This window comes from Pelmatolapia mariae, linkage group LG7 (genome assembly GCF_036321145.2).
Source record: "Pelmatolapia mariae isolate MD_Pm_ZW linkage group LG7, Pm_UMD_F_2, whole genome shotgun sequence".
Taxonomy (NCBI): Eukaryota; Metazoa; Chordata; class Actinopteri; order Cichliformes; family Cichlidae; genus Pelmatolapia; species Pelmatolapia mariae.
In genome coordinates this window covers 13,151,136-13,177,589 of record NC_086233.1, presented here as the reverse complement: position 1 = coordinate 13,177,589, position 26,454 = coordinate 13,151,136, and the positions used below count along the sequence as shown (strand labels likewise).

The window sequence follows — 26,454 nt, the reverse complement described above, 5'->3', positions numbered from 1 at the left end:
GATTACATATAAAAAGAACTGATACTGCTAATTCAGCTCCCTCTGTTGTTAGCCTCATGACCCTGCTTTTGCAGGTCCCTTTCAATACCATAAACTTTATCTGAAAGATAGGCGTAGCTACTGTGCTGTCACCCATTAGTTAGTGAAGACCCTTGTTGTTGTTGCCTAACTATGGATGAATTACTTTTTCAAAAATTCATGCAAATTTTAGATCATGATTTTGAATGTTTAGTTGAGTTATTTTCATTGCAACACAAAGTGTTGTAGAGGTTTACATAATATTCATGAGTACAAATGCAGAACAGCTTTCATATGACTGGTACTGCATGTATGTAATGCTATTTCATCTTTGCTTTTCAGTGCACTTTCTCAAGAAGAACAAGACGATGCTCAGCTCAGGATGGAGGACATATTACAAATGGTCAGTACTGCCATTTAGCAGAGCGGGTTTCATTAAAGATTTTCCTGACAAGTTTATAACTTGTTTGTCGAAATCCTTTATCTCATGAATGACACAGAAGAGCTGCCCGCTTCTACACTTCATTGTGGTAAGAATAATGTCATGTAGACCTCCTTCCCTTGTGAAAAATAGCCGCTGTGGTTACTCTGTATTGAGGAGAATTCTGTTACCTCCCTCCTCAAATATCCACAGGTCGTTTCCTTATATGTGGACTTAATTTGTGTTTGTGTGGTACTGTAGTCCACTGAAGAGCTTTGCAGTTTAGTACTGTTTTTTACACATGCAGTTTGTTTGTCTGTGTTTTCAAGGCGGAGAGTCCTAAATCAGAGTGTTTTGAGTCTCTCTCAGCCATAGAACTAGCAGAACAGATCACCCTGCTGGATCACATTGTGTTTAGGAGTATTCCTTATGAGTAAGTATGTTATACAAGACATTCAAGCTCTCCTTGCATCACCCTGGAGTTATTTAATATGATCATCTCTTTAAAATCTCTTTGTACAGCGTATTTGCCTATATTGAGTTTAGTTGGGTATTGGCCTGCTAAAACACCTTAAATTAGATGTGTAGAGGACTATAAGCCTGAATCCCAGCAGAATAGCTGATATCATTGGCAGCCTACATCTAGTTGATGTAGGCTGGCAATGATATCAGCTGATCTGCTGGGATCCAGGCTGAGTTTGATTTTATGGTCTACCTGAACTAACACTATCCTTGATTAATATGATTAGCATAAAACAAAATTACACTTAAAGAAATATAGTATTTGACTCAAAGATAACTTCCCATAGGGGGCTAAAGATTTGGTGGTGTAAAGCTCAGAGACTGTAGGGAACAGATTATGAGATGTGGACATACAGTATGTGTAACCTATGATTTTGGATATTTTCTGTCCTGCAGGGAGTTCCTAGGTCAGGGCTTTATGAAGCTGGATAAAACGGAAAGGACTCCATACATCATGAAGACCACCCAGCACTTTAATGATGTAAGACAGTGACTTTTTATCCTGAGCAGTGATGTAGTGGTGGTGCTTATAGGGAGTTTCATAAAAAATCTGTGGTACAACAGTTGTCTCTCTTGTTCAGTCAGGGGCAAAAGCCAGACAGTTTCTTAAAAAGTGGCCAGTGACCACTACTTAGAGTACAGTACACTGGCATCTTGCCATGACATCCCTCTGTAAGCTAGAGGGAGACAGAACTGAAAAAGAGGATGCAACAGACTTAATAATACAAAAACATTCAGTAATCAAAAAGTGGAAATGGAAAAATACAAGTAAGAGCAGTGCCTTTAATTAAAATATATTTCTACATTTTAAATACTGGATTCTCACTGCTGAAGAATCAAAGGACAAGCTGCATTTAATAGCTGTCTTTCCTAAAATTTCAGTCTATAAAGAATAAAGCTTTCACAATCAAACTAAATATATATGATTATCCACATTAGATTGGTGGTGTATTCTTTTGCCTACTAAAGTATGCCCACTAATATCAGTGACATAATTTGGCATATCACTGAAGGCAGACAGATTATTGGAAACATCTCTCATCTCTCTATACCTTGCTTCACAGATGAGCAACCTGGTAGCGTCTCAGATAATGACCCATACTGATGTGGCCTCCAGAGCCAGCTCCATTGAGAAGTGGCTGGCAGTGGCTGACATCTGTCGCTGCCTCAATAACTACAACGGAGTACTGGAGATCATTGCTGCACTCGAAGGCAGTGCCATCTACAGGCTTAAAAAGACCTGGGCAAAAGTCTGCAAACAGGTTGATTCTCCTTTCAGAGAGCTGCTGAAAATAATACCACATCTGTGTACTGAAAAAATTACTCTTTTTTCATTATTTTCAGACAAAGGGACTGAGGGACAGACTTCAGAAGATTGTGTCATCAGAGGGACGGTTCAAGAACCTCAGAGAGACACTGAAAAAGTAAATATAGCCAGCGAGCAGAGGAAAATAATGTACATGTCTCAAATCAGTTCATAAACACTGTATATTTCTGCTTTGTCTGCACAGCTGTAATCCTCCATGTGTCCCTTACCTGGGCATGTACCTCACTGACCTGGCCTGCATTGAGGAGGGGACACCCAACTTTACAGAGGAGGGCCTTGTTAACTTCTCTAAGATGAGGATGGTAAGGAATACACTTTCCTAAAACTGGAATTTGGCACAAAACTCACAATTCACTGTGCCTTAATGGTCTATATAGCAGAAAAAACTTTAAAAACATAAAATTTGAATCTGGATGTCAGTTATTGAGCTGCTTAAATCCGTTTGAGGCACATATGCCATACTGTATTGAATACTGACTAACGGTCATCTAGGACTTGATTATGATGATCTATTTAGACACTGAACATCTATGCACACAACCCTGTTTTTGTCCATCTTTGTGATATGATACAACAATACCTAAAGTCACGGTTTCCAGAATTTTGGCTTAAATAATTTAATACTTGCACTGAATATCTACCTTTACTACTGCTGGAGGCCTAAACAATACTATTGTACTGGCTCTCAAAAAGGCCTGTACTCTGTGCATCTTTTTTAATGAGCTTGTTTCAGATATTTCCTTTGAAATACAAGCATGTAGCAGGGAGTAATTTCAGGTTATTGGTTAGAGACTGACAAGTCTCTTACCAGGACAGAGAGTCAACCCCCCTCCCCCCCTCACTCACACACACACACACACACTCTAGAAAAAAAACATCATGTCTGAAGCATTCCAGTAACTATGTCCTTGGTATCTCAGATTTCTCATATCATCCGGGAGATCCGTCAGTTCCAGCAAACACCGTACAGGATAGAGCACCAACCAAAGGTGTGTCTAATGAGATGTTTTTAACATGTAATTATTGTTAACGATTTTTTAAGCAGATTTATATGAGCTGTTTACATAATTAAAAAAATATACTGAAGCCAGTTTAGCAGCAAAATGTGTTTAATAACAAACAATCAATATCAGAGTAAGTGTATAATTTTTCACTGCTTAACCTTCAAAAAAATCCAAAATCTTTAAATTTAACCTATCTCATTCCATTCCAGGTGACTCAGTTCCTGCTGGATAAAAGCCTAGTGATTGATGAAGATACCCTTTATGAACTCTCACTCAAGATTGAACCCCGACTACCACCTGGCTAATTGCATCTTCTAAACAGACATATAGTTGATATATATACAATTTCTAGCTCAGAGCAACACCTTCATTCATTCATTACACAGCAGGGGTTGTTACATAGAATGCCATCAATCACTGCGCTTGGGAAACTCAGGAGAAAATGTGCCTTACTGAAGTGTATATTTAGTGAGCAGACTATAAAACAGTGGTACAGTTCTGTTACCTATTCAAAGTTGTCCTTACAACATATCAGTTTTCTGTAACACAAATCAAATGAACGCAAACTAGTTGCTACACAGTAAGTTTGGGGTTGTTGGGGACCCTGTAGCAAGTAATCAAGTAATTGCATAATTGAGTAACTGAGAAAGTCTGTGTGTGTACGGGTTCGTACTATCCTGGTGGGGACCAAAATCTGACTTTTACTATCCTGGTGGGGACTTTCTGCACCGTGGGGACCAAAATCCAGGTCCCCTCGGGGTTGAAAGCAATTTTCACACTCAAAATGTGGTTTTACTGTCAGGGTTACAATTAGGTTATGGTTAGGTTTAGGGTAAGGGTTAGGGTTAGGCATTCATTTTTAATGGTTAGGGTTAGGGTAAGGGGCTAGGGAAAGCATTATGTCAATGGGATGTCCCCACGAGGATAGCAAACCAGACATGTGTGTGTGTGTGTGTGTGTGTGTGTGTGTGTGTGTGTGTGTGTGTGTGTGTGCGTGTGTGTGTGTGTGTGTGTGTAGACATGCTGGGTTTCCTAAACAGCTGGAGTACGTCACATATTTTATCTACTTTAATACTGTCTGTTTCACAGGAGACGTTATCTAACGCTTCGCTTTTTATCTTTTTTTTAATCTTACGCTATGATAAAAAGGAAAAATGAAAGTTTTATGTTCTTACAGATTCTCTCGCATGTCAGAGCAAAAATCCTTAAAGTTTAAACACATTGCAGGTTTTGAAATATGCTCATTACAGTTTTTAAGACATTTTTCTTTCTCTTTACAATCAGATCCTGTCTTTTGAGTTTTTTAATGTTTATGATTTTGTACACAAAACTTTTTGAGCTTCACTTTTTGAGAGTTGGACTCAAGGGGTTCTTTCATGCTACAAAAGCATATTGCCACATATCAAGAATATGTGGCACTATTCTTAATAGTTCCCGTCAATGTGATCAATTTTTCATATTCATATTTCAAACTCTATTGAGTGTATTAGTGAAATAGTAAGATCTTTGCACTATTAATTTATTATTAATTCAAAGATTTTCATTAGACTGTAATTTTGATTATAACATGAATATAGTGTGATTTCCCCTGTACTTAAAATTTTTTGCTTGTTTGATGTCTTTGGGATGTGGTGGGGATGGGTTATTGGGTCTGAGGGTGTATTTTTCGCCATTTCAAAGTTTCGGAATCTGCTTTCTTACACTGTTGTATACTTTGAAGTTACAGTTTTGCTAATGTATTTATAAGCTTAAAAATAAAATAAAAAATAAACTGTTCAAACTGTAATTCTGATGCACATTGTTGTTTTATCAAGCAGAGAGAGCACACATAAAATCATCAAAAAGAAAAAAATGAACACACACAGTGTTGCCAAAATAAAACTTGCACACAGACTAATGCAAGTTCACTGAGAAGAGATCACTTGGAAGAATTGAGCATGATTTACTGAGATATAGAAAAATAATGGATTTCAAAATTAGACTCATCATGGCAGACCGGAATCTCAGCAGTGATAGGATTTAGGACAGGGCCCCCCCAAAGTCTAGATGCTGGTGGTTGCTGGTGAAGATGAAGACTGAGGGTCTGTGAGGTTTAGATGGGGAGCACGTAAGTTGTATCAAGGAGAGCCTGAAAGGGAGAATGACTGAGAGCCCATATTTAAACCATGCGAAACAGGGGTTGGTTTAACGATTGCGAGAAGATGATTGGACTAGATTAATGATGTCAGTACTGAGAGTGACAGCGTGGGAAAGTGTCAGTAAAAAACATGGCACAAAAACAGAAAACCAAATAAAAGGTGGGTTGAAAATTGGGTTGCAGATGTGCAGCAACTGTAAGGAAAGCAGCCAAAATTGTGTGCCCTACATAAGCATAAGCAGGGTATGAGTTGAGCCATCGGCCATAATATTACTCTAATTACTCTCTCTCTCTCGCTCTCTCTCTCTCTCTCTCTCTCTCTCAATTAATTCCCCTCTCGCCCTTGCGGGGGTCTTTACCCCTACTTAAAGCTCGGTTCCTCTACCAGATTCCTGGGACCTTGAGGGTCCTGCAAAGTATCTTTGCTGTTCCAAAGACTGAAGTCTTCTGGACAGAGTCTTCTGGGATCTGCTGGATCTTAATCAAATAAAACAAGCTGCACTGAAGTTTACCCATACCCATGCAGCTTATTAGCTGACAGTGCATTGGGAGGACAGTACTTGTGTACAAAACTCTAGGGTTTATACTGGGAGATCTAGTTTCTCTTGGTATTGGCTAGAGTGAGTCTAGTTTAACTACCTATCCACATAGGATTTTGTCACTAAATTTTATCCATGGGATTTTTGTAATGTGCAAATATTGAATCCTCTAACTCAGGGCATGGCTGCTGCTGTACATAGCTCTCATGGTCACAGAAGTGGAACAAGAGATCATTTTCAAATATCAAGGTCAAACTGGACAGTGATATTGGAGCCTTGGTGGTCATGGTTAATCATGGCTCAGCAGAAGCATACTATACGTCCATTGGCTTATAATTATTTCTTTCTGAACTTTTGATTGGCTCCAACCTTTTAATCCCACATGACGGGGTGGAGCCTTGTGTAAGAGGAGAGTGAAAAGCTGTTTAACAAGAGACCCTGAGCAAGAAGGCAGCAGCTTTTCTACAGGTACTGTATCTCCTTTCTCTTATTTCTCCTACAGAAAGCCTTCATTTGCTTCCAATACTTAGGAAAATTATTGAGCTGGTTGTAGAGCTGGTATTAAAAATCCAGGCTGTATACAAAAAATTTGCATGCTAGGAAAATTATTGAGCTGGTTGTAGAGCTGGTATTAAAGATCCAGGCTGTATACAAAAATTTGCATGCTTTTGACATTCAAAATTAATGTGAAGTTTAAAAGCTATGGACAAGGAAAGCAGGTGGAAGGTGAAGCAGGATTTGATGATGATTTCAAGGTGATATGTAGGCAAACAACAACAAGAAGTCTTAAAGAAATGTAGAAAATCAAACAGAGAGTAGGTGCTTTTTTTTACATGAAAAGTTTCCAGTTAAAAGGTCACAGCAACCAGGGGAGGGGACAGTGATCTTAGGTCCCAGCCTGTAGTGTAATTGCATGTAATCCCAACTGTAAGATCTCATAATTTTCAGTGTTGGTTAGTAGAGGTGGTTTCTCACAGGCTGATCTCTAGAAAGAACTCTTGCACTCTCTTTCCACCTGTTTTTCATCCTGATACATCAGCTCTCCTGTACACTTCACCTTCAATCTGCCTTGTTTCCATCTGTCTGTCCCACTGCCTTATGAGGTTCTGGTCTTATGACCAGTTCAGAATGTCACCGTCTGAGCCAGACATGGCTTGGATCTTGGCACTGAATCCTGGCAGTGCAACCGCCTTCCACCAATCTATAAATACTACGCCCATTGACCCACAGAGTATTAACCTACACAGTGAAAGGAAAAGCCTTAGAGTGGGACAAACGGAGCTCATAAAAATCATGTGACTAACTGAGTGACTTTTAATTTCAGGTCTGACTCGGATTAATAGGACTAACAACGTCCTCACAGCTCCCCTCTATATAAAGACACTCTCATGGACACAATCCACAGAGGATAAGCTAAAATTTGACCTTCCAGGCCAGGTCCATGAAACTAAATGAATTGCTTTTGTGGGACATTTCGACAAAATTAACAAGAATGATTATTAAAGCCATTTCTTCTTGAATAAATGTCGCATTTTTTGTTAGCTTATGGCTGACTTCTAACTGTTCAATAGCAAAGCATTAGTGGTCATATGAAACCTGCCATTCAGACTGTGATAATAACACTAAGAGTGTCTGCCAGAGCCTCCCATGGTCTAAGCTTGATATAATATTGAATAAAACTTTTCATGGGTGAAAAGTCATTAGATAAGGGCAAGTTAGGCCTAGATTGTTCTGGGTATCCTACCTTAATCTTTAGAACTCTCACTACAATCACATCCCAATCCTCAGCCCTAACCCTGACCTGATCCTTTTTTGGATTTTTTTCTCAGTGTACATCAGCAGTTTTATTCTACACCCCAAAACTATAACATCATGACAATGTGATTGGTCACTTGCAATGCTGAATTTCCACCAACATTTATTATGATGATCCAGGAACACCACAACATGAGGATACTAGATACACATCAGGTGTCCATTTCCACTTTGCCTATACGTATATGTATATGTTAGTACCATTCACAAGTCATCAACAAAACCTTGCTTTTGTGTTTTTATATGTAGTCCTTTTGCTACTGAAAACCCAGCTAGCAGAAAAATGGCAAGCTCTTTCACACGCCTGATCTCCAAGCGCAATACAGCTGTGCTGTTGGCCGGCTTGGGAGCAGGAACTGCTGGATTCTTGTTGAGTGAAAACAGTTCTCTGGCTGCTGAGGCAAAGAAGAAGCTTTACCCTCCCAGGTAAGACAGGTCAACATTAGCACCACTAATGCCACCAAGGGGTGACCAGTTGTAAAAAGAACTTGGTTGGCTAGAAATCTGTTAGAAAATTACCATTTGGCTTCCTTGTTCTATGACCTTAGTAGTTTTTTATTTTTTGAAGAATTTATGATCTCAGTGCAACTAAAGCTTTACTTTGTAAAATATGACTGCAATTTAAAAAAGGAGGATAAAACCAGGTGTGCTCTAAGATTCAGCCTACATTACCTTGTTATTGACAGGTTGTTACAGTATATTTACACATTGCTCAGTCACATCTGCCATACATAGCCTCACTGGCTATGTATGGCAGGGGTGTCCAACTTCAGGCCTCAAGGGCCGGTGTCCTGCCAGTTTTAGATATCACCCTGGGTCAGCACACCTGAATCAAATGATTAGTTCATTATCAGGCCTCTGGTGAACCTTAAGACATGTTGAGGCCATTTATATAGCCCTATAAATCAGCTATGTTGGACCAAGGACACATCTAAAACCTCCAGGACAGTTCTCCGGCCCTTGAGGCCTGGAGTTGGACACCCCTGATGTGTGGTTTCAAAATACCAAGTGGCAAATGATACAATTCAACTAGTTAATCTATGGGCATGTCTGGAAGACATGAAGTTCCTGGATGACATTCTAAATTTAGACAAAACTAAGGTTATTTTACTCTACCCTAAAAATATTAAAACATGGCCTCTCACCAGAATCTTATGCTAGGTGGCATTACCTTAGCCCCCAGTAACAGTGTGAGGAATCTTGGAGTCATTTTTGACCAGGATATGTTCTTCCATTGACAACATATGCAGGGATATCTTCATCCATTTGCGCAATACCACTAAATTGAAAATTAAGTTTAAAACTTTTCTTTTTGATAAAGCTTATAATTACTGCTGGTTTAGTGACCCTGAACCAATCCTTAGTTCTGCTGCGTCATCTTTTCACTCTCTGGATGCTATACACCACTATTATATTTAACCATTAATAGTTAATGGCTCTCTCTTTCATAGCGCGCCTTTTGTCCTGTCTCTCCCTGCTCACTTCTATTTCCCTTTCCCCCAACTTCCCCCTGAGCCTGCTGGAGGCTTCTTCCTGTTAAAATGAAGTTTTTCCTTTACACTGTCACCTAGTGTTTACTCATGGGGTTTACTTTCTAATATTGTCGTGCCTTTACACTAAAATATTGTAGGGTGTTTACCCTGCAATATAAAGTGCCTTCAAGCATGAGTTGGTACTACACAAATAAAACTGAATTGAATAGAATGATGTCACAGTGGCTTTGTACATCTTTCATATACACTCTATGCTTAAGCAAGAAGAAAGACAGTGAAAAGTGAGGTGATGATGAGGTTACATCATAGGAACAGATGACAATAAGAGATGTGAGGATTGAGCAAAAAGTTCTTTCTGCAGTAGATGACCTTGACCAGTCAGTGAGTAGGTATTAGAGTGCAATTATCTCCCTTAAAAACAGACAGACCAACTACGTGCCTCACATCACTTGCACATTTCATAAGAGTGACTCACTACAAAATGTTTCCATAACAGAAATAAGCGGAAGGTGACATCACTAGACTGTTTATGAACTGATTCATGTGTTCAAAGTAAAAGTACCCTGCATACTGTTTTGTATTTTCTATATAACAAGTTATTGTTTCACAGCAATTTCCCAACTTCTGGGATAAATAAGGGCTTTCTGATCTCATCTTATGCACTGAGCCTGCAGCATTAATAAACATGTGTGGATTGTGTCAACACAGTCCAACTAAACATCTGAGAGTTTCAAAGAGTACACAATGTCATGTCAGATATGCTGGCGATGTCTTGCAAGATCAGTGACGCTCTCACATTTCATCTGGGTTACCTTTGGCTCACTCTCACTTACTCTTTCACACTGTATTTTATGCTCTCCCCTTTTACTGCCTTTACCCACTCATCCTATGCATACATACAGTACACTTGCTTCTCTGGTGGCTGAAGATAGATTTTTCTGATAGTGTGCTCATATAGGCTCCAGGATAAATTTGGAATGATTAGAAGCCTACTTAGTGCCACTGCATGCTGGATCAGAATCTAAAAGCACCTTAAGTTCCTAATAGTTTTACACAATATAAAGATTCAGAATTTAGCCACTGACTCCATATACTCTTTGTCCAATATTAGATTCCTGATATTGATGAACTCTTTGGTTCCAGAGTTATAGGTACTCTTACCCCCTAAATGGCAGACAAGTTTAGCAGCTAGTTGAGGACAAATGGGAGCCACCAGTAGCTATTATCAACCTCTGGCTCTCTTTCATTGCATGTCTTTTGTTCTGTCAAATGGCTGCCCCTCCCTGAACCTGGTTCTGCTGGGGGTTTCTTCCTGTTAAAAGGGAGTTTCTCCTTTCTACTGTTGCCAAGTGCTTGCTTAGATAGGGTCATTTTATTGTTAGGGTTTTTCTCCATTATTGTATGGTCTTTACCTTATAATATACAGTGTCTTGAGGTGACTGCTTTTGTGATTTGGTGCTATACAAATAAATAAATAAAAACCCCTAAGTTAGCAAAATAAAAGAACAAAAATTACCTGAAAATCTTTCCCCCAACCCCAAACCAACAATGTACACATCAAATTCTCTATTTGCTTACAAATGAGATTTGTCCAGGTTAACCAACTGGTATTCTGTACCACGGTTATATGCTAGATCAGCACTGAATACACTGAAGGGAAAATTATGTTGTCAACATTAGCTGGAGTAAGAAGGAATATTATTCCAGGGGTGTAGTAACTGGGTGTAGTAACTCTCAAAACTTTTACATTTCTTCAATCCTTCTTCTCTTGAAGCTCTGATTACCCTGACCTGAGGAAACACAACAACTGCATGGCCTCTGCTCTTACTCCAGCCATTTATGCCAAATTGAGGGACAAAGTCACCCCCAACAACTGGACCCTTGACCAGTGCATCCAAACGGGAGTTGACAACCCTGGACACCCTTTCATCAAGACAGTGGGTTGCGTGGCTGGTGACGAGGAGAGCTATGAGGTAAAACAAAGTGGGTTTTGTTTAAATTATCCACTGAATAACCCGTGCTTATCTTAATAATAATCAGTATATTGATTAATTGTAAATCTGGTAATACGTGAGAACTCAAAAACTGAGGCAGTAAGGTTAAAAAAAACATGCCTCATATCACTTGCACATTTCATAAGAATTACAACAGAAGATAGTGGAAGACTTTTTATGAACTGATTCATATGTTCATAGCCAAAGTATCATGCATACTGTCAGAAATGATGTGTCATTATACAGAGTGTAGTACCTGAATGAATGTATGGTTGGAACAGTCTTTTTTTCCCATTAAGCCAGTAACTGTTGACTCTTTGTCATAGAGCTGATGATTATCCTTATTATAAAGGTGCAATTCCACACCGTCTATATCATAAGACATCAACTGTCAAAGTAAACTTCTGACTTCCTGAAACAAACCTACACTGCAGACTTTGTTTGCTGGTGCTTTTAGGTGTTTGCTGAGCTCTTTGACCCTGTCATCAAAGACAGACATAATGGCTATGACCCCAGAGTCATGAAACATCCTACTGACCTGGATGCCTCCAAGGTTAGACCATAGCTTCTTGCCACTATAATTTCAGTGCATCCATATTCGATTTCTACACATATGAAACACTTTTTTTTGCCTTTGTCCTTTCCAGATAACCCACGGCATGTTTGATGAGAATTATGTTCTGTCATCCCGGGTGCGTACTGGCCGTAGTATCCGTGGGCTTAGCCTCCCCCCAGCCTGTTCGAGGGCTGAGCGCCGTGAGGTGGAGCGGGTAGTAGTGACAGCCCTAGCTGGCCTTAAAGGAGACCTGGCTGGACGCTACTACAGCCTAGGAGACATGACGGAAAAGGAGCAGCAGCAACTTATTGATGTCAGTTAATCATTTCAGAGAAATGTATACGCTTTCCTTTACATTTAAACTTATGATTTAATGTTATTTTTAATTATTATTTTGTGTGAATGGTACATTTAAAAATGGTAAATATAGAGATTTATTGGGTGGATATTTCTTTGGCACCCAGCACTTTGTTGGGTATCAGTTTAGCTTACTGGTTAAACAGGCACCATATGCCTTACAGCTGAAATGCAGTGGCTTGATTTCAGTCTAACCTGCAGCCCCTTGCTGTATGTCTTCTCCTTCTCTTTCTCGCCCTCTTTCCTGTCTACTCTTCACTGCTGAACTGCCAGATAAGGACAAAAATAAATCTTAACAAAATATGTTGCTTAAATAGAGTTTAAAACTTTCCAAACTGAAATAAGGCTTTCAACAGAAGGTGAAGAAACAGCAGCTGTGGCTTTATGTTGAGGTCATCTGCAGGGATATCGACTGACACTGAAATGGGATAAGCTGTACTCTTGCATAATACCACTTTGAACCACAAGATGGTGCAGCAACCCCGTGTAGCTTCTGTAAAGGCTGTTCATCTATATATATATATATTTTTTGAGAATATATTTTTTTTAAATCCATTTTTTAAAAACAAATCTCATTCCAGCCTCAACAATACCTATTAAAAAAGACCAATGCCCTTTTATATGACTCTTTGAAATCTTTTCATCACCAAATTGTAAAGAAGTCTTTCTTCCCTTTAAAATCTAAAAATCTACATCTCTTTCCTTCTTGATCCTCCCTTAACCATTCCCACCTGTAGGATCACTTCTTATTTGACAAGCCTGTCTCTCCACTGTTGACATGTGCCTTTATGGCCAGAGACTGGCCAGATGCCAGGGGGATCTGGTATGGTCTATTCAGTTCTTGTGCATGTCCGCTGCTGTGTGACCATGTATGAGTTATTATTGTGCCTGTTCCTGGAAACTGAGCCACTAAAACAGCAGGAAGTTTGATGCTGTGTTTTCCATTTGGTGTGCATAGCTTTTTATAAACGCATGTTTTTGCACAGACGACAAGTGTGAATATCAAAGTGCCTCGTGTCATGAGTCATCACCAGCAGTAATGAAAGACGAGTAGTTTTCTTGTTTTCTTTTCCTCAGGCACAACAACGATAAGACCTTCCTGATCTGGGTGAATGAGGAGGACCACACCAGAGTTATCTCCATGGAGAAGGGCGGCAACATGAAGAGAGTGTTTGAGAGATTTTGCAACGGACTCAAACAGGTACAGTGGAGTGTGATGTCAAACAGAGTAAAGGGATATCATTTTGATAATTAGCCAGTCTTTTTTATGGATGCTAATGTTGCTGAGTTGTATCAGGCTGAAATATCTCAATTATTACTCGATTTATAAACATTCGTGTTTATACACGAGTTGTGTCAAATTTCACATTTGACACATCTTCTTTTCAGTCATCAAAAATGATTATTCTTTGTGACACATAAAATCCACTGTGAGGTGCAAACTCAGCTGTTGTAACTCTGTTTGGCCACTGGTTTAAAAAAATAAATGCATCACACTCCCAAACTGTATATAAAAGATGGGCAAAGCCACCATGCCGTTCCCGACAGGTTTTGATAACGTTTCAGCATTTTAGTCATTGTCATGATGTTTTTGGGGACCAACAGAAACCATATTTGGACAAGAGGGTAGAACTTATTAGCTAGTACTACCTAGCTCGATTAGCAGGTTGGATCCATTAACTATTCAAAGACATATACCTGTTAAGTAGCAGACTTATAAAATACTAGAATTTCACTCACCAAAATTATGTGCATTGGCTTGATTATGAGCCAGGCTCCAGTGGCCACTAGAGGAACTGCATTTCATTAATTTAGCTGTGTTACTTCAGACGTCAGCACTATCCAATTTTGGTCATTTGGGGCATCTGAAAACAAGTGTCATAATTCTGAGTCTTTGATCCAGCACTTTGAGTGTTTTAAAATTCTGTTTATTAATAAATAATTTCTGTTTGATGACTAGTTTACGTTTGAAAAAGGGAACAAATATTATATATATTATCTATCTTGACTCATAATAAAAGAAAACTGCATTTATTTCATTATGTACTTATTTTGTTAACATGAAAACTCCTCAAATTTCAAACTTCTCAGCTCTCAACTAAACCGCTGCAAAAAATGATTATCTTGCTCAACTATTATGTATAGATAAAATGTGATTGGGCAACCATGAACATACTGTTTACAGGTGGAGCACCTGATCCAGGAGAGAGGGTGGGAATTCATGTGGAATGAACGTCTGGGATACGTCCTCACGTGTCCGTCCAACCTGGGCACCGGCCTCAGGGCGGGTGTCCATGTACGCCTGCCAAAACTAAGCAAGGTAATATATAACAAGGTAACACTATAACTTTAAGTTCCGTTCACTTTTATTTAAATATTTTCAATTTACGACAACAGTTGTCTCATGGGGCTTCTGTCAGCACCAGCTGACAGAAGCTAATTTTTAAAGGTTTCTATAATCCAAATTCTTCCTCATGATCTCATGTAGAATTTTTTAAAAATCCAAAAATAACCCAACTTCTATTCATGTTATTATTTCTGTTCTTGAAAAAGAAATCTTTTAACTACAGTTTCAACACGTTATAAATGATTCCAACTTACAGGACCCACGTTTCAGCAAAATCCTTGACAACCTGCGGCTGCAGAAACGCGGCACAGGGGGAGTCGACACGGCCGCTACTGGTGATACCTTTGACATTTCCAACCTTGACCGTCTGGGCAAATCTGAGGTGAGGATATTCTTTTGTTGCCCTTTGCACAATTTCCTTTTTCATGCTAATAAGCTCACATGCATCAGTTCTATATAATGCCCTGTCTGAGCTATTCTGTTGCTGTGTGCTTCTAGGTGGAGTTGGTCCAGTTGGTGGTCGACGGCGTCAACTACCTGATTGAGTGTGAGAAACGGCTGGAAAAAGGCCAGGATATCAAAATCCCATCTCCCATTGTTCAGTTTAGGAAATGAAAACTGAACTCCTCAGTTTCCTCAGTGACCTGATCAGTCCTCCCTCTCAAACTGAGACTGCTAGAGCACCTGAGAGCGACTCCCATCAGCGAGGAGAAAGCATTCTCTTTAAGTTTCCAAGACAGAGTGCATTTCTTTAAGATAAATCATCTTAGACGTGTTCTTTAGAGGAAAACTCTACCTCAAGAAAATTGTAACCCCAAGTTCAATGAATAAACACTATACAACATTTTATTGCTTTCATTTTGTTTTTTGCTGTTGTTCTGTTTTTCACTTTGGCTGAACAATAATGTGTAGAAAGTGGTTTAGCATTCTTTCACTGAAGTAAGCACGGTCTGTTATTTGCATGAAGATAATATCAGTTTTGTAGTTATTAGATGGCAGTTTTATTTTCCTATCATCATCAGCCACTTTATTAGGTAAACCGTGCTGGTGATGGGTTGGAAACCCTTTTGTCTTCAGGACGGTCTTAATTATTAGTGGCAGAGATTCAAAAAGGTGCTAGAAACATTCCTGAGATTTTGGTTCATACTGTCATGATAGCATCAACCAGTTGCTGCAGATTTTCCAGTTGCACGTGATGGTTATAAAGGAATGGACATGGTCAGCAATAATACTCAGGTAGGCTAATAGTGCTCAGTTGGTACTTACGGGTCCAAAATGTACCAAGAAAATACCCTGCACACCATTTCACCACCACGATCATCCTGAAACACTGACACAGTATGGATCCATGCTTTTATGTTTATGCCGATTCTGACCCTACCATCTGAACATCACAGCAGAAATAAAGATTTTTCCTGTCCTCTGCTGGCCAATTTTGGTGAGCTTGTGCACACTGTAGCCTCAGTGTCCTCTTCTTAGCTGACAGGAGTGCCATCTGGTATGGTCTTCTAATTCTGTAGCCTATCAGCTTCAACGCTTAACATTCAAAGTTGGTGTTGCTGTAACAAGTAGTTATTTGAGCTACTGCCACCTTTCTAGTGGCTCAAAGTAGCCTGGTCCCTTTCCTCTGACCTCTAAAAATCTATAAGTTAACTGAATACGCTCTCCTTTCCTAACCATTATCTAAACCCTAGAGATGGTTGTGCAGGAAAATCCCAGTAGATGTGCAGTTTTTGAAATCCTTAGATGAGCCCATCTATAGCATCAACAACCATGACATTATCAAAGTAATTTCAATCGCCTTTCTTTACCTCTCCAAAGCTTGAGCCAGCTGTAAATCTGGTAAGGATTATGCCTAAAAATCCCACTACAGGAATAGGACAGATCCTGCATATGCCTCTGTATTTCCTACTGGCTTCTCACATTTGTAAGCATCAGTAATTTTGTATCTTGTTTTTACATCAGTAATAATGGATCTTTAATGTAATGTTCACTGACAACATGCACTTTACAAAGGGGCCAACAGAGGTGGAAGAAGTTTAATAATATTTCTAAAGATACAAAAAATGATTCAATGACTTGAATGTTGTTGCATTTTCAGAAGTTTCTTTGCTCCCGCGTGAATTTTGCATGAGCAACAAATTTAAATTCTGCCACGGGTGATTTTACAGATCACGGTGTATCCTAGGGGGAAAACGATTGAAAGGAGTAGATGACAAATATAACCCACAGCATTAAATGCCGTCAAGATTTGAAACAATGCTTAAAAATCTGTAAACAGGTCTGCATAAGCTAATGATTAATCTAAGAACACATTCAGCATTAAAGTAAGCAGAACAGCACTTTTCAGAGATTTCACTTTCGACGATGCCACCTCAGAAAATTTTATTTTTTCTAAAAAGGAAAAAAAAAAAAAAAAAAAAAAAAATCAGTAGAAAGAAGTCAAAAACAACCAAAAGGTGACACTTTGAGGCCAGAGCCTGCCTGTGCACCAAAAAGTCCTGCTTTTCTTTTTGGCAAAGTGAAACAGCAACACAAGCCTCTATTAAAGAGTGGTTGGAGAGTGCTAAACAATGCAGGTTTGGAGAACAGGCCATCTCTGTGAAATAAGGGGATAAGAACAGAGAGTCAGGCTGGGTTCTTTGAACAGGAAACAAAAAGGAAGTCTAAGAGGCGGGTCGTCAGTCCACAGGTCGCTTTTCACTGTGTTTCTTTGTGAACTCCTCTGCGTTCTTCATGAATTTCGCACGGTCTTTAGTGTACTCCTCTGCCAGGTCAGCCCTCAGTGGATGCTCTGGCTGAGGCATGTTCACCATCGCAACCAGACACTGAATCACTGGCAGACAGAGGGAATGAGAAAAGAACATTTGTGAGCATATTTGGTACTTTTTGGAACAGATATAAGACAGCAATAATAAGATGTGGATGTCCATTTTCACCTTGGCAGGTTTTCGTGGCTGGCTTCCAGTTCTCCACACTGATGATGGGCAGGCAGACCTGGCCCTTTTCATCAATGTTGGGGTGGTAGATTTTTGTCTTGAAGGTTATCTTAGGTGGCTTGAAAGGATACTCTGCAGGGAAGATGATCTCAATCCGAAATGCTCCTTTGTCATATGGAGGACAGTCCTTGAAGAAAATAAGAATGTGTTAATTTCAGGAAAATTGAAATAATATTTAGTCAGCAATAATTACATAATTTAATTAATAATGCTCTTTGACTTTAAGATGACTTGGTGGGGGTCATTTTTATGTGCGCCTTTGATACTTTTAATAGTGAAAATTAAAAATGTTGCTAAAATGATTTCAGTGTTCTTCTCTAATAATGTTCTTCTTTTTTATACTTCTGAACATATTAAAGATGCCCCTCTCTACAGCATTAAACAGAACCAAAACTTTTGTCTGACACTTACCAAAACAGAAACCTTAAAAAAATAAAATAAGTGAACAAAAAACAAGTAAGCTGATAATGTACTGTTCACAACAGATATATATATAGACTATATAAAACAATATTTTTCATACAAGTCAACCCAAATTTCCACCAAAATGTTCTTCTCAAACTTCACAATGTGTGATCTGAAATTTGAGGCATTAGAGAAACAAAAGTGGGAAAAATGTATAGTTACATAGGGTCAATACTTACAGGAACAATAAGCCCTTGCCAGTTCAAAATATTAGATTCATCCACTTGAATGATTCGGAAATTCTTTATTCCAGAATCGCGAATGTCTTGAATCTCCTGAAACGAAACATAATTGATTGAAATTTGGTGCAAAATTATGCAGTGACAGAACAGGAAGAACAAACAGACAAATGCGTGAATGTATAACAGAGTAATCAGCCACAACATCTCCAAACTGGAAGCCAGAACCTACTAAAAGTGATCCAAGGAAGGAGAAATGGTGACTCGGCAGGTTCAGAAAGGGCAGTACTGGACCATGTCGTTTCAGCCCACAGAAAAACAGTCTTCAGCTGGCTAGGACAAAAACGTGTCAGCACACAAATTGCTGTGCATGATGCTGCACAAATGCAGACTGTCAGAAATGACCACATAAACAACACAGTGCTGACTTGGTCCCCAAATTTCCAAGATCTCAACCCAGACAAGCATTGTTGGGATGGGCACACACGGACACACACACACTGACTTAAGGTGATGGCTTTTAGAATTGCGTTGGTACCTTTACAAGTCAGTTCTTTTGGTGACATTAGGGTGAGCGCCACATTATGAGGTTGTGGTTTTAAACTTGTGGCTGATTGATGTCGATAAAACGTGAGGAAAAGTCAAGAAACCAGCTAAGAAATACAAACTGCTGGGTGTAGGTGATTCAGAGGAACTGTGTAATATGGCCCTGATGGACCGAGTCCCGTCAGACAGTAAACAGTTACATCACTTCCTCCACAATGACTCATACCCGCTGTTCCTCGGTTCAGATTACTATTCACACAATGCATTTTTCCTTCCAGGCTGTTCACATAAATACTGCAAAAACGATTATGGTGTTTTAAATTTTATTAACATCGGACAATGATGGCCTGTGTGAGACCTTCACCTCCACTAATACAGTTTTGCATACTTACAGGGCAGCAGTCATAGATTCATACTAATTAACAATAAATAAATAAAATAATGGGTTGCCAGACTGTGACCTTTGCAATGACATGTGTGTATGGCAAACAGACAGAGGTGGAGAACTCAGTTTTTTTGCCATGAAGGCCTGTGATGTATAAAACACTCAAGTATTCATATAGACTAAGCTTTTTAACATAACCCTCAACAAATTAAAGAAGAAAAACAAAAACCTGAAATAGCTTCAAACTTAAATGGGTATTGCATCTTTAAAATGTGCATGTGCGGCAACAATGGCTGAGGACTAATGGTTCCATGATGGTTACTTTTAGTTATTTAAAAAAAAAAAAAAAAAGTGTTTCGTTTGTGACTTGTTAACCTTGTTTGCGGTTGACTGATTCCAGGTATAAAGCAAAGCAGTTGCAGAGAATATCAAGGAGCAGCCTTGTGATAACAGTCACCTTCAACCACCACAGCCAGCTGTTAGCTGAACACTAGCACTAGCATTAGTTTAAAAAAAAGAAGAAAAAAAAAAAGAAGCTTAAAAGCGTTACAAAACAAATCCATCTGGTTACTCAGATCAAATATTTTTCATTCATATGGTCAAAAAGTCTGCCAGTATAAATTTCAGAAGAACATATAGGTGAGATAGACAAACAGGAGGAAGAAACTAGTAAATGTTATCAAACCGCTGAGGTCCTACAGCTGCAAGTGATTGGCAGACAGAAAGTGAGTCAAAATATTTTATACAGATCAATTCAAGCTGTACATGCCCTACAGTCCCAGTCATTTCAGATAATTCTCTTGCAACAGTTTTAACTGAAAGCAAATAGTAGATCTTTTCTAATTCCCAGTGGAATTTGGAATTTACCTGAACTGTAAAACTAAACTGTCAGGGGACTTCAGGAAGTCGTGACAGCACACTTCACCATTTTCTTTTTGGTATGAGGAAATTACTAACATACAGCAAATCAAAACTAAAACGAGTCAGAACAAAAGAAAGTATGAACGCTTGGCCAGCCACTACACTGTTTACAACATTAGCATACAATTCATTTTTTTCTCTCTTTAAAAATAAAAATCAGTGTCTACAATAGCCACATTTTTCTACTTACTCTTTTAACTTACAGGAACAATTCTTTCCAATTGTTACACTTAATTCTTCATAATTTATTGACCACTCTATTTTGTTGCTGAAAAAAGCTGAAATAATAAAGGCATTACTCCTTCTGTTTGTTTTATATTGCGTTTGTTTACATGCAAGTACATGACCAAGTCAAAATAAATCAAAATGACTTCGTATACTGTTTTGCTAATAACTAACTCTTAATCCCCTAAACAAGAGAATAATGTCATATATATATATATATATATATATATATATATATATATATATATATATATATATATATATATATATATATATATATATATACACATACATATACATATACACATACATATACATATACATATACATATACACACACACACACAGTTTATTAAACGTATACGGCTCAGATGAGGTCTGACGTCACGTCCCAACCCCAAAGTCTCCATGTTTTCGCCTCCGCGGCTGCCTTCAGACGGCGACAGCGGTTAAAACGAGCTGCTACAGTTTCCACCATGCTTGCCTATTAAACACCAGCTTGCTTTCCGACTTAAAGCCGTAGATGACAGTTTTACCTTAAAGCTTAATCACGCTCTGCTGGCATTTCAAATTAACAACTAAACCCCGAGTCACCGTCTGTCAGCCGTCATTATCCTTTCGTTTTGTCAGACACTTGAGCGAGAAACACCCGGACATTTTCTCTTTGCCCACGAATCTGTAGCTACACTCATAAAGTCGAAACCATTGTTTAAACCATGTCAAAGTTGCAGAAATCCAACAACTCAGGTCTTTTTCTTACCCTAGTTAGTCTCCTAGCCGAAGTCATTGTGGTACCGATTCCGTCTTCGCCTTCTTCTTCCTTTTTCTTTCCGCTCTACCTCGACTTCTTTTCAGTTTGTTTTAAAGCGGATGACGGGCGGGATTCTCTTGCGTTACCGCCCTCTTTGGGCCCGGAGGGTTACAGATTTTAACCAAATTCTTACCGCTTTGCTTTGGATATGTGTTCCTGATTCCTTTTAGGTATCCCCATTTCTTTAAGACATCCTTTTAGAATAAAACTATTATATTTATCCATCTATTGTGGTAAGCTAGTCCAGTATTTAGTTCCGTTTAATTTATCTAATACATTCATTTAACCATGGCTCATTTTAAAGAGATGTGGAAAATCGATGCAAAACCGTTATAAAAAAAACAAGTACACATTAATTATTTTGAAATTAAAAGACAATTAAAGAAAAAAAATATAATTTCCCCACATTTCACACTGATGAAATGGGAATGTCCTTTTATCAAAAAGTCTTTATGGATTTTTTTGAAAAGTGATTCTATTAAATTAAATTTTTTTGTCACCTGTTAGTGACAAGGTGTTAACAGACCTCTCTGCACTGAATCATTACTTGTTATTAATCTCTGCCTCTCTTCCACAACACGTCTTTTGTCCTGTTTTCCTCCCCTCACCATGAACCAGTTGTGGCAGATGGCCACCCCTCCCTGAGCCTGGTTCTGCTGGAGGTTTCTTCCTGTTAAAAGGGAGTTTTTTCTTCCCACTGTCACCACAGTTCTTGCTCATAGGGAGTCTTATGATTGTTGGGTAGGCAATATAAATTGCCTTGAGGCAACTGTTGTTGTAATTTGGTGCTGTATAAATAAAACTGAATTTAATTGAATTGACGATACAATGACATAATAATGAAAATGCAAGAAAAAAAATCACAGAGTCTAAGAACATCCTACTCTTACTGGCTGTCAGAAATGTTCTAATTTACTCATAATTCTCTAAATTACAACCTTTTAAGTGTGACTCACAGTGAGGAGCAGTTTTCTTTTCAGTCGCATCTTACGTCAGGTGACCTCAATCGTTCACATGATAGGGTGGGTTAAGGGATCACACTGATTTCACCTGAAACCACTAGTGGTTTTTTCACACCTTATGTGATGAGTCACATGATTAATAGTGGGTCAATTACCCCCTCCTAAGGGACACTACCAACTAAGGTTTAAATATCTGTGACTCTCCACTTTTTGGCCTCGGATGAGAGGTGAAATGTCTTCAACAAAATTAAAGAAGTCCAGCTGTTTCTTTTTAAGGTCATAAGATTCCTCTGGGCAGAAATACCTTGTTGATGCTACAGGTCAAAAGAGAGTGGCCAGGCTGCTTTGAGTTCACAGGACGGACACAAAAATACAAATAACAACTTGTTATAACATAGGTATGCAGCAGATGACTCTTATTGTTTCACAGTAAGATCCACCATTGCTTGTCGTTGATAACTGTGAACAAACACATCTGGAGCTATCACACATGACATGAAAGATGGCTATCGTGTTGCCATCTACTCATTTCTGAAGTCCCATTTTGAAACTTTGAGATGAGCCTTTCCAGCATCACAATCTCAGTATTAAAAAAAGAAGAAGTGATGGGAAATGGAGTGGTTCTTATATAGCAAAATAATAAAACAATAAATTGCTATTACACAAAAGCACAAGGCAGCCCTTGTTCAACTTCCAATTTTTTATTCTTTATTTTTTTAGAATAGAAAATTATATTTAAAAAAAATAACAGAGAAATTTACAGTGATTACCTTTAAGAAACTCTAATGTTTCAGAACTTGCCTGAGAAAGTTTTTGTCAAGTTTTTTTTTTTTTTTTTTAAATTTCTCGTTTGTATGTAGCTCCCAGGAAGAACAAGTTTACTCACCACCACTTCTGCGCTGGTGAGTAAACTTGTATGCCAGCCTCGCTTTCTCCACAGCCTAAGCATATCCTGTGACCTCCCGACAGTCTGCCTGTTCAAGATGGCCGCCTAAGTGGAGAATTTACACCTCTCCAGTAAAACTAATCCAGCAGCTAGCTGACCGAACAACTTTTACCGTGGAATTACCCTAAGATACCAGCAACGTTTTCTTCTGCGTTACATCTGAAGAGAAGCATAATTGTTGAGGTTCGACACATGGAGTAAAACATACTGGTAAGAAATTCGTTAACCCCCCCATAGTTTGGTAGCCACATTAGCCAGCTAGCCTGTTCAGTAACAACTAACGGGCTAATTTTAGCAACACCTGGCGTAATCGTGCTAATTTCAGTAGACGTACAACAGGCAGTCCAAAGGTGGCTCACCTTTAAACAGTTAGCCAGAGTTAGCTGTACAAATAGGACTCTGGCTAACTGCTAAGTGGGTTTGTTAATGTGAAATGTAAGTGCTAATGTTACCTGCTAACGTTTCATATATGATGGGTTTGCTAGTTTTGTTTACCTTACTCGCTCTTATACTGCCTTTTTGGTTTGTGAAAACTGTTTTAAATGAGAGCAAGAAAAATGTATGTAGTATGTATTGTTTACGCCACAACCGATATTTGTAACTTCAGCTCTAAACAGCCATAGTGAATGTGTTTGTACTTCTCGTTTCATATTGTCATTGCATTTTGCCAGTCTCATAAGCAATGAGCAGCAGAACGACATGAATTTTAAATGACTTATTAAATACTTATTAAACCTCAGTTCAGCGGGTTGTTGAGACTTCATCCTTCCCTTAAATATTAAACCTTGTTGGAAACTAGTTACTGAATGACAGCAGCAAAAAGAGGCTCTCTAAATAAGACCGGAAAAAGAAGTTCTTCCCACTTTGTGGGAAGCTTAGTGGAGTGAAAGAAAATTTTTCTTTTTTTCTAGCGTTCCAAACGTCAGCTTGTTACTGTAATTACTATAAAAACATTTACTGAGAAAAAGCTGGTGGAATTCCTTAATTAAACCACGTGTTCAGAAAGCTCCAACGTGAAGAAAAGTGAAATTAGTGTCTGCTCCTATCCACCACTGTTTAGTGAAACATCTTCAGCAAAACTACAGAAGATAAAATAAGATATGGAGACTATTAGCTTAGTCTGACAGTGTTTAAAGCAGGCCATTCCTGGGGCTGGTTGGTTTGGACACTGAATTATTATAAACATTAATTATTTTTGTACCATCGTCATGTCTGTTTTCTGCGACAGGAAAGGTTGCATAAAAGCACAGGGCTAAGCATAGTTCTGAGAATGTTGATTTATTTGATTTTCTTCATTGCAGCCACCACATACTCATTTAAAAAGCTTACAGAAACACTCACTGATTTACTAGCATAGTTAAACGTACAGAGGCACAAACACATACACAAGAACACACACCTAATCTACCTCACAGAAGATACAGTACTTACAGACCTATTTTCAAACATATAATATAGGGTATATAAATACAGTGAACACGTTTAACTCTTTGGCAGATGTTGTATGAAGTTAAACTATTAAAGCTTTGCTATTTCTAAAAGGGAAACCAATGAGTAGTTCATTTTGAAAGACCAGTATTTTTTCTCTTTTAAGTATTTGTTATTATTTCTTGTCCGATTACTTGGTTAATCAATGGCATAGTCAATTATTGAAACAATCAATAGCTGCATCCCTATTTATTTCTTTTTCTTTGTTCATGGACCTTTACTTTAAGAACTATGTAGTGATAAGCTTTATGAGTTAAGTTGAGACATTGAAGTTGTGGGAACTGCATTATACTACCAGTCTGTACCTTAGCACTACTGTGAATCATTCATACACGTATCCTTCTTGTGGTGTTCCTGTTAAGTTACCCGAGGATTGTATATCACGTAGTTCTCCTTTCATTTATCGCTTCCGTCTGGTAAAAGTACAGCTGAACTACTACTACTTCTACTACTTCTCTTCAGCTATAGACTATTGCGCTACACAAACGAGACATAGTTGTCATTAAGTAGTGTAAAAACCCACAAATCACAATGAGTAATAGTTGAGTGACATCAGAACTCACATGGTTCATATCATGTGATGGCTGTGAAACTGGTTTGTGTGAGGGTGACAATTCATAGTTGATACGGGTTTGTATACACTCTCAGCTTTTTGAATTCATGTTGGACTAAATTCTAAGTAAGATGGAGGCTTGCTCTGAAAACAATGACTTGTGTACTAAGGTTTGGCGATTGGATGAATATATCAGTTATCGATGATAGGCTTTTCGCTGATCGTTTTTATAAGAGCGATTCATTTATTTATTTATTTGACCATGAATAAGTTTGCTAATAATGTTGGTTGAAGCTAAGAGTCAACAGAAAAAATAATAGCACTGTTTTAACAGCACCCTCTTCCAGCTTCCAGCAAATGCACCCTCCTCAGAGTGCGCACAAATGCAGCGATTCATTTACTCCAACTTATAACAGAAAGAAAGAAAGGCAGTAGCCTATGTTCAGAAAAGGAACCCCCACATTTTATTTAAATTAAAAACTCCACAATGCTGGGGAGGGAAACAAAGAGAAACTGGCTTCTTTTTTCCACTATAACCATGGTTACAGGCTGTTCCAGTGTACACACTCCACCAAACAACAAATACAGAATTAAACAAAAAGTTAAAAATCTCCGATAAAATGTTAAGTCTTTTGGGCGATTTGGCTCATCTCAAGAAAATAAATAAATACATTAATTAATTCATAATCTAAAAAGTAGCTATATTAATACTGAAACAAACAAGAAAAGAAAGTAAAATATTCCCTCCAAACAAAACTTTCTAAATGCGCAAATAAGTTCGTGGATGATTGCTCTGCCCATCAAAAAGTCTGTGCCTGTGTGACTATATTGCCTAACGTCGGGTATTGGACTGATGATTGTCGGTTGGAAAATTTTTACATATCTCCCAACCTTATTTTGTTCATAATACAAGATGATTTGGTACAAGATTCAATGATGTACTAATTGATATTAAGATTAATGTCTATGTCACCAGTGCTGTCTTTACCTCCTCCAGCTGACACTCAGCTCTACACAGTAATGCCCCATCTCCTCAGTAGTTTGCATTAGGGCTGGGCCATATCATACCGTTCACAGTAATACCGGTATAATGTTGGGCAAGGATAAGAAAATGAAATATCACGATAGAATATGGATAAAACGCGCATGCGCAGTGCCTTTTGTTTTCAAGTATGGCGGCAACGGAGAATGAGAAGGGCGAAAGCGGATCGTTGAATGAAACGGATGAACCAGAATTGGTTTGTAAAAATGCTGCAACTTCAGTGGTGTGGAACTGGTTTAGCTTTCGTCTGTCAGATACACAACAAAGCACTATTTTTGGTAGAGCATGCTAGCGGGCCGTCGTTATTACCGTGTTTTTTGGAAAATACGGCACAAATACGTCACATTTTCAGAAAAATCCTTTGATTTTTCTGAAAATCGACAGTGCACCTTATAACCCCGT

At 38.5% G+C, this 26,454-nt stretch overlaps 4 protein-coding genes across 11 annotated transcripts in view; 3 read left to right on the top strand and 1 right to left on the bottom strand.

The window, feature by feature from the left end:
• Window positions 1-5,064, top strand: part of rasgrf2a (Ras protein-specific guanine nucleotide-releasing factor 2a) — a 51,483-nt gene extending 46,419 nt beyond the window's left edge. For 3 of the 6 annotated variants that reach the window (XM_063477958.1, XM_063477962.1, XM_063477957.1), the window contains 9 exons: window positions 361-421; window positions 519-548; window positions 769-872; window positions 1,358-1,442; window positions 2,026-2,223; window positions 2,306-2,385; window positions 2,473-2,590; window positions 3,209-3,277; window positions 3,502-5,063. In XM_063477958.1, the coding sequence (XP_063334028.1) occupies window positions 361-421; window positions 519-548; window positions 769-872; window positions 1,358-1,442; window positions 2,026-2,223; window positions 2,306-2,385; window positions 2,473-2,590; window positions 3,209-3,277; window positions 3,502-3,597 (841 nt within the window). In that variant the 3' untranslated portion in view covers window positions 3,598-5,063. Of the gene's footprint in view, window positions 1-360; window positions 422-518; window positions 549-768; window positions 873-1,357; window positions 1,443-2,025; window positions 2,224-2,305; window positions 2,386-2,472; window positions 2,591-3,208; window positions 3,278-3,501 lie in introns of all 6 variants that reach the window. The other 3 variants (XM_063477963.1, XM_063477960.1, XM_063477961.1) reach the window with 2 other exon arrangements.
• A 1,330-nt stretch (window positions 5,065-6,394) lies between these two features.
• Window positions 6,395-15,770, top strand: ckmt2a (creatine kinase, mitochondrial 2a (sarcomeric)). Its single transcript, XM_063477965.1, has 10 exons — window positions 6,395-6,436; window positions 7,293-8,209; window positions 11,051-11,249; window positions 11,728-11,823; window positions 11,918-12,139; window positions 12,921-13,006; window positions 13,261-13,384; window positions 14,369-14,503; window positions 14,787-14,912; window positions 15,029-15,770. Exons 2-10 carry the CDS (start codon window positions 8,067-8,069, stop codon window positions 15,143-15,145), a joined length of 1,248 nt encoding a protein of 415 aa, XP_063334035.1. The 5' UTR covers window positions 6,395-6,436; window positions 7,293-8,066; the 3' UTR covers window positions 15,146-15,770.
• A 785-nt stretch (window positions 15,771-16,555) lies between these two features.
• On the bottom strand, window positions 16,556-21,120 carry ube2l3a (ubiquitin-conjugating enzyme E2L 3a). Its single transcript, XM_063477964.1, has 4 exons — window positions 21,011-21,120; window positions 18,174-18,269; window positions 17,470-17,656; window positions 16,556-17,366 (listed from the first exon to the last, which is right to left on the bottom strand). The coding sequence occupies exons 1-4, from the start codon at window positions 21,035-21,037 to the stop codon at window positions 17,212-17,214; spliced, it is 465 nt and encodes a 154-aa protein (XP_063334034.1). The 5' UTR covers window positions 21,038-21,120; the 3' UTR covers window positions 16,556-17,211.
• A 1,870-nt stretch (window positions 21,121-22,990) lies between these two features.
• The window catches only part of zfyve16 (zinc finger, FYVE domain containing 16), a 38,358-nt gene continuing 34,894 nt past the window's right edge, over window positions 22,991-26,454 (top strand). For all 3 annotated transcript variants that reach the window (XR_010094304.1, XM_063477956.1, XM_063477955.1), the window contains exon 1: window positions 22,991-23,179. The gene's annotated coding sequence lies outside the window, so the exon portion shown is untranslated. The remainder of the gene's footprint in view (window positions 23,180-26,454) is intronic.